Genomic DNA, 8,317 nt, shown 5'->3' with positions numbered 1-8,317 from the left:
CATATCTGGGCTGCAGATTCAATTCCTGGTTGGAGCATGTAGGGGAGGCAATCAATCGATGTTTCTCTCACACATCAATGTTTCTCTCTCTCTCCCTTCCTCTATCTCTAAAATTCAATAAAAAACATATTCTTTGGTGAGAATTTAAAAAAAGAGACAGAAGGTGGATGGGAGTTAAGATTTCATATACCTTTTAAAGATCGCTTTAGGAAACAATCTAATTCTGATTACAGCAGACTTAATATCTGGGGGAAAAACTAGAATTTCTAGATAAAATATCTACAAACATTTTTGCAAACACATCTCAGCAAGAAGAAAAATGGGAGAAGATCTTGAAGTCTAGAAATAATTAGAAAAAAATGCAGCAGTGTAAGGAGACACAAGAGCTGGCATTTGCTGTGGGAGGACTTGGAAGTGCTAGAAGTCCTAGATCTTGTGTTCTATGAGCCTGAAAGGGCTCAGGTAACCAAGCCAGGGACCATGTTAGGTGGAGGGTTGGATCCGGGAACCTTAACTGAAGCTTCAACCCCCAAAAGATGATATTCTCAGTGAGTCAACTGGAAAAATCCCAACCCTGGGAGAGCTCTGCTGGGGATGAAAATTCCCTTTGAGAATTCAATCAGAAGCACATTCTCATGCAGATTTTGTGTCAGAATTCACATTACTTGTTTGGCCTGAAACAGACCACGTGTGAAATGGTGTTGTGTTGCAGTACCCCCTGATGATCTGCAGCCACAAATGTACATCCTCCGTGCAGAGATGACTTTAAACCCAGCCCTCAAGAATTCCCACAGATGAAGATCCTAGGAATATGAGCTCCTAGTAAAAAAAAAAATCATAAAAAATAAAAATAAGTAAGTCACCAAAACCCAGAAGAAGCACCAGACAATAGAATGAGGCCCACGAAGACTACCGATATTGAATTTATTATATAAATAATATGAAGTGAGAATGATAATTTATTTTAGGAGATAAAAGAGTATCAAAAGCATTTTGCAGGAACAAGAAAATGACCTAGAAGATTTGACAAAGAAACAAAGAGAATTTCTACACACAAAGGATATTATAATAATTTAAATTTAAAACTCAATGAATGAATGAAACATATAAGACAGTGAACTGAAATATAGATCTGTAGGAGTTACCAGTAATGCAGATGGATAAGCAAAGGATGGAAACTATATAAGAGAGGAGACACAGAGAATGGAGTAAAAAATCTAACAAGCATCTAATCAGAATTTCAGAAGGAGAGGGAAAAAAGAATGGGAGAAAAGTAACATGTGGCGCAAATGCCACCGACATTCCATTAAGAAGTAGCCAGAAAGTTTAGTGTAAGTTTAATCTACACACGGAAATATGTCAGACTTCATTATTAATCAGGAAAATGCAAGTTATAACCAACATGAGATACTATTTCACTCTCACAAAATTGGGAAAAAATAGAAGAGTCTACAACACTGTTTAAGTGAAAAATGGAGAGCAGTGGAACTCTAATAAACAGCAATTGAAGTACGCTTCAGTCCTATCATTTTGTTACCTAAAATAATCTGTTGATAGTAAGGACTATGAATGTGGAAAAACCAGCCAAGTTAAGTTTATTCATCTCTTCATTCAATAAATATTTACTGAGCACCTATTCAGGAAATTATCTTAAAATTAAAAAAAAACAGTCTCTGCTCAAAGGATCTTAGGACCTAGGGAATCAGATCATCAAAAATCACACAAACATAAAACTATAACTGGAATAAAGGGACGTGTAAGAGCTTGTAAGAGTGGGGATTGGCTGCGGAGGTCAGGAAAGGCTTTCCTGAAAGAATGATGACTGAGCCAAGTGAGAATAGGAGGTAAGTGGAAGAAGGTGGTGGCTAGGGCAACCGCTACCGGAAGAGGAACCAACACGTGCAAATGCCCTGATGTTGAAGGCAACATTTAGTTGAACTGAAAAGAGTTATTGTGGCTGGAACAAAGTGAGGGAAAAATTGAGAGAGAGAATATGCTGCAGAAGGGAGAGGTGCTAGTGGGAACCAGACCGGCTGGGATGGAGGGGTAGACAGACCAAAAAGGAAGGGCTAGGGGCAATAGGAAGGATTTTATACTAGGAGCATGGGAAGTACAAACATGTTTTTAGGCCGATGACTGAAATGATCAGTTGAACAAAGGGGGGGAAAAGAAAAAAAAAAGACCATCAATTAAGTATAAATTTTAAAATTCCATCAGGAAATGGAGTTTAAAAGTCTCTATAACCACATTTCTCTGCTCATATGTGACTGCACCAAGAACGGCCCCATTCCCAGTTCCCAACAACAGCCGGACGCATCTGTGCTCTCACACTGCGAGCTCAGCTCTGCCTCTGACTGGACCGCCAGGGTGGGACCTCCTGGTGGGGAAGTCTTCCTCTACCATCTCAGCAACAGCAAGTGAGATGTAAGCCTGGCTGGTGATTCATTTGATGATGCCGGCAACATAATTGAACACATTTACTGCTTTGCAGCCAAAGCAAATGATTTCTCCATTGTTGGGAGTAAAAACCAATTTGTCAGTGAATGAAGCAGATATGATTCAAAAGAAGCAGGAAGACACTGAGAAGTACAATGTATGGTGTCTTTTCTGTTCATGACTGCATTCATTACAAAACAGTAACCATGGGAAGCCACATTCCTCTTCTGAAGTTTATATGGTACAGCAAGCTATTCCAGCTTCTCCGTGTCTATGGCTCTCTGCAACTCCAGTTTCTGTATTTTTTAACAACTTTATGGACATGATATTTAAAGTGTACAGTTTGATAAGCTTTTTGTTGTTGTTTTTAAATTTATTTTTCAATTGCAGTTGACATACAGTGCTATATCAGTTTCAGGTATACAGCATAGTCATTAAACATTCATATAACTTACAAAGTGATCATCCCAATACAGTCTGGTAAGTTTTGAAACACATATGCACCCATGAAGCCATCACCACAATCAAGATAATGACATGTCCATCAATCCCCAAATTTCTCTCTGCCCCTTCCTACCCTGACCTTTTCTCCTCCACCCCAAACAACTCAAGTTTAAATTTAATCATTTTTAATCAAAATTCTGGTGGACTTGAAAAGTAGGTTGGAATATATTCTCTGAAAGGCCCTTTCTGATCTATTATCCAGTTCATTCTAAATACCATTCAAATGAAAGTTATTCTGTTGAATAAAATCTATTTATTTCCTCAGGAGTTTTGAGTCTTTGAGAATAATTTAATTTTTTTAAAAAATCTCATGACTTGAGAGTGCTGATGGGAAAGAAAGACTGTAGTCTCCAGTCCTGTGGTGAACTCCACCATCATTAATGTTTACATCCACCTTTCAGATCTCATTTCTGATGAAGAGGAAGGAACAGTTTCCACCAGGGGCACCTCTGTTCAGAGCATTGAACTTGTCCTCCCACCCCATGCAAACCATCATGGAAATACATTTGGTGGCCAGATTATGGCTTGGATGGAGACGGTGGCTACTATTTCTGCAAGGTTCTTGGTTTTGACCTTCGACATGTGATTTTGGGACCAGTGGGGTGAGAGAGAAAGGGACTGAGATCCAGTTATTTGGCAAGTCAAGGAGACAAGGATAAGACAGTGTGGTCTTTTATCAAAATGAGAAAATTAGTCATTTATCTGTTTACCTTCAGATTAACTTGGTTCAAAAATAAAATTGAAGTGACAGTTCTCATAGTTTATTCTGAATTATGAATGTTGACCTTGTGGCATTAAAATTCCTTGTAACAAAGTTATAACAAAGTAGATGCAGAATAGAAATAGGAGACAGCATTTACACTTAAAAGTAGTCAACTAAAATATCAACTAAAAGTAGTCAATTTGCAAACTTTTTAACGGCAATTTACAGTTAGGTCTGACCTTCAAAGCTGTGTTGGAGTCATTATGGCTAAAGGATTGACTGAAAAATAAGAGGAAAAAAGGGAAGAATTGGAAGAATACTTTTAAATTTGCCTGAGTTTCAAAAAAGGTTATTTTATTCTTAGATCATGTAGGTAACTTAGCAGCTCTAAAGAACATGTGTATTCTGAAAATGCATTTCAACAAGATTTGCCCTTCGGACAATTTTTGTAACCATTGAAAACTGTTAAGGTTGTATTTTTCCCAAAACTACAAGAATTTTATTATTAATGTGTCTGTAGTTATTACTACAGTTAGGAACCTATAGTTATCCTTCCTATAAATTATGCACAAATGAAAGAGAACTTGTTTTTAAAATGAGATTGTCACACTTGATAAGAAAGCATTTGAACCTTTTCTATTTTAAAAGCTTACAATATAATTAACTGTGGCAGCGTCTGTTCAGTGAGTGTAGGCACAATTCTTTAGAGTAATTGAATGGCCACAGTGGGAATCTAAAATGTAAAAATAACGGAAGTACTTCTGAGATTAAATATTCTTTATAGATATTTGAAAAGCTCACACACACACACAGATTGTAAAGTGAGTAACTTGTAACCTTTTAGGCTTTGTGCAGCAATCTAGGTAATTTTTCTGTGAGGGAAAAATGTTAAGTCTTTTGATATGTGGGTGAATCTGTTAGCTGTGAAGTTGAGGAACTGGTGTGAATGGCACTAGCTGGCAGTTCTCACACTGCGCCCCGCTCCGCCCTGGTAGTCCCTGCTCCCTGTGATGGTAGGCATGCGCTGCCAGAATGAATATAACCCTCAAATTAGAACGAAAGACATTGGCTTGTTTTTCAGAGGGACTTCCATGGGGAACAAAACAAGGGCAGGACTGTCACCACCAGAGGAGGAGCACAGCGTCTTGGTAAAGACCCCACGGCTGGGGGACATGGTATTCCCCAAAGCATTTGCAGGCGTTGTACAGAACCACTCTCAACACACACGATCTAGTCATTTGTTTCACTAGAGTTAAAAGATGTTTGCTTAGAAGTACATGGGACAGTGGTCTGTGAAGCGAATCAGCAGTCCCTGAAAATATTTCGGAGAATGATCTATTTCTCCTCTCCTGCCCTTTGTGTCATCAGCCGCCTCTGTCGGGCGCATCCGCTTCTGAAGTCTGTGGACATGTTTAAGTTCCGAGGACCATCCACAGTGGGAGACCGTCTTGTCTTCAATGCCATTGTCAACAATACGTTTCAGACGTGGTAACGTGTGTGTAGTGTTCTTCGGCTGCTATAAGTGAATTCAGGCTTGCACATAAATATGTTTTAAAATTTCCATGTCAATCTGGAGGTGAATATAGGGACTATTTTAAAATAACCAAGTTCTTTCTATATTTTTTTCATTCAGTTTTCAAAATTTGTACATATTTTAACACTGTATTCTGCTTGAGGCCTCCTTATACTGAGTAAATTGTGGTAGGTTGGTTTTTATCTCTCATAATAAGAGTGACTGTATGTCTCAGTTGGCCAGAATGGTCCTGGTTTATACCTGTTGTAATTAACTCTTCCTTTCATTCTCAAAAGAGTCCCAGTGGCTGTATGGTCAACCATGAAGTCCAAGCCACTTTCCAGTTATTTTTATTACTCTTAATATACAAAGAAAAGATTTAATTTTGTATTTTTTTAGTATTTTTTCTTTTTAAATGTAAAAAAGAATATCTGTATTTCCTGTCCAATTTCAGTGTTTGATGCTTTTTAATCGCAGAATTGTTGTTTTGAGGGGAGAAAACTTGACTTTGGCATAATTTAAACTCCCTCCCCATTACCAAAATATGTTCATGAATATATACAAACTCACAACTGGCCTTTTTCCCACCTGAAAGTGGGAAAGTAAAGCAGAGATGCCCTCAGGGGCTTGCACATCTGATCTGTCGACCTGGAGAAATGGATTTTAACCATTGCATAGATTTGCAGACCACAGAGGAAAAACCAGGACCTTCATTTTCTTCTGTGCTTGGAGGAGGAGGAGGAGGAGGAGGAGGTGGAGGAGGAGGAGGAGGAGGAGGAGGTGGTGGGCAGAGGAGGCCCAGTGAGCTCTGGTTCTCTGCCCACCACCCTGTGTCGCCCTCTGCAGTGTCGAAGTGGGAGTGCGCGTGGAGGCCTTTGACTGCCAGGAGTGGTCCGAGGGCCTGGGCCGCCACATCAACAGTGCTTTTCTCATTTATAAAGCTGTCGATGATAAGGAAGAACTGGTTACATTTCCCAAAATCAAACCCATATCTAAGGTAAGTTATTAGCACCTTGGACTTTTTCTTTTTTTCCCCAAATTACTCTAATCCTTTGTTGAAATGCCAGGTCCTTGAGTTGTAATGTCATAAAAATGAGCGCTCAGAACAAGATCAAGCAGATAGAATTTACTGAGAAGAGCTTGTGCACAAGGGAGTGGACCAGAAAAGAGAGGCCGAGCTCCCGGAGGGTTCTTGTGGGTGGTTTGGGGTGGGTGTCGGGCTTGGGAATGAGGAGGAGGTCAGTTGTCCCATGATCGTCACCTGCCAGTGGTTGATCCCGGGGTAGTCACAGATATTTCCCATGGTCAGTGGGCCACTCAAAGGGCCTATAAAATAATGCTTGGGCAAATATTCTAGTTACCACTTAATAGACAAAGCAACTATTTTGCAGAACACGACATTAAGAAGGGATCTTATTGTGCAGTCTTCCCTTTAAGGATGTGATTAGGTTAATTTCAACTACGGGAAGGTTCCTGAGCAAGGAGCCATAGTCAGGCCTCCAAGATGGAGTCCAGACATTACCCCTATACTGTCTCACTGGGGGCCCTGCCTACCTCACCTCAACTGGGCCATGCACTGCTATTGGAAGCAGATTGTCTTCCTTTCCCATTTCTGATTCTCTTCTCCCACGTCACATCCGCATCTCTGTGCTGCTCCACGTCCATGGGAACTACCTGCAGTTGCCTTATGGCCAGCTCTCACCTGAGCAGCATTCACGCAGCCACTGGGTCCCAGATAGCTTCTTCAACTGACTTAGGGGAGAGAGACTGCAGATTATAGCACTAAAGTATTCGAAATTTATTGATTTTACTTTGTTGGTTTTTTTATTATTTATTAAAGGATGATTTTAGACGGTATTGTGGAGCTATTGCACGCAAGAGAATTCGTCTGGGCAGGTAAGGGGCCTAGGTATAAGGATTTTATGGTGTAAGATCTTACCTTGCAAATTGCATAACAAAGAGCTGCTCTCTGGGTGTCTAGTCCCACATAATGAAAGGAGAGAAGGTCTGATGTTTTCTGACAGTGATGAAAGTTGTTCTTCCTGATGGTTCCACCAGTAAAAGCAGCATTTTAAACTGCTGATTTCAGCTCAAGAAAGTGTGTGTCATGTTTTTACTGTTGTGTGCTAAATACAGGGAAGAAAACTGTCATTTAACATTTTTATTTTTTCCCCCCAGAAAATATGTTATTTCCCACAAACAAGAGATTCCACTTTGCGTTCACTGGGATATTCGCAACCAGGTGACAGTTTTATGATTTGGAGAGCTTCGTGTAAAGATCACATCATTGCAAAACCAGAAATTCCCTATTTAACTGATTCAGTTTGTGCTTACACAGGTTAGATGAAAAGGTGAATCATAGCAACCAGTCATCTCACCATGAAACAGAACCAAGCTGTCAGTAACTGGTTACCAACCAGTTGCTTTGCTGCCTTGTTTGAACTGTAGGTACAGTTCCCAAATTACAAACGCAGGATGCTCTACCTTCAAATGCATCTGAGCTGCATGGGACATTGTCTTAGCACGATTTTTGCTGAAAACATGCCCACCAGCTTGCATTTTTATAATACAGCAACAAAGTATTAGTTGTTTTCATGTTTTGGGCCATAAAATGTAAAGGAAAATCCAAGTTTATTAATAAGTTATACTGAAGGGCAATCTTGTCTTTGCTTAGCACACCAATTAAAATCATATTAATTTGCTAAACATACAGGCCTCATGTTACCTTGTCTGAATTCCGAATTAAGAGTTTGAGACAGAAGTTGTTACCTGTAGCATAGTTTTAAGCTCAACATAATCACTTTGGCTCTAAAAGTACCCATTTTCTAAGCAGAAAATATTTGTTCCCATATCTGTGCATTGAACTCACAGCTTTTTAAATATTTGCATGTTAGGTATCCCTGAGTGATGACAATGTGGAGGCTTTCAAAAAGCTGGTGGCCAAAAGTGGTTGGGAGATGACCAGTGCTGTAGAAAAGGTAGGAGGCATCCAGGTGTATGCACAAACAACTCATTATGCATCACAAATAAAAATTGTCCACCTGAAACCTATTTAATTTTACTAACTAATGTCACCCCATAAATTCAATTTAAAAAATAAAAAAAAAAATTATCATGGTGGTGGTGGTTCTGCTTGTACTACTGCTTTTAAGAAAGTAAAA

The 8,317-nt window shown here is 39.5% G+C and overlaps 1 protein-coding gene across 1 annotated transcript in view; it reads left to right on the top strand.

Moving 5' to 3' along the window:
- ACOT12 (acyl-CoA thioesterase 12) overlaps positions 1 to 8,317 on the top strand; it is a gene marked incomplete at its 5' end in the record, with an annotated part of 33,410 nt that overhangs the window by 16,993 nt on the left and 8,100 nt on the right. Inside the window, 6 exons of the mRNA XM_081089759.1 lie at positions 3,342 to 3,498; positions 5,012 to 5,131; positions 6,003 to 6,153; positions 6,997 to 7,052; positions 7,335 to 7,398; positions 8,051 to 8,134. Of these exons, the coding sequence (XP_080945885.1) occupies positions 3,342 to 3,498; positions 5,012 to 5,131; positions 6,003 to 6,153; positions 6,997 to 7,052; positions 7,335 to 7,398; positions 8,051 to 8,134 (632 nt within the window). The remainder of the gene's footprint in view (positions 1 to 3,341; positions 3,499 to 5,011; positions 5,132 to 6,002; positions 6,154 to 6,996; positions 7,053 to 7,334; positions 7,399 to 8,050; positions 8,135 to 8,317) is intronic.

This window comes from Myotis nattereri, assembly GCF_964212035.1.
Source record: "Myotis nattereri genome assembly, chromosome: 4".
Taxonomy (NCBI): Eukaryota; Metazoa; Chordata; class Mammalia; order Chiroptera; family Vespertilionidae; genus Myotis; species Myotis nattereri.
The sequence above is the reverse complement of the archived record's forward strand: the minus strand, read 5'-3'. Positions and strand labels throughout refer to the sequence as shown.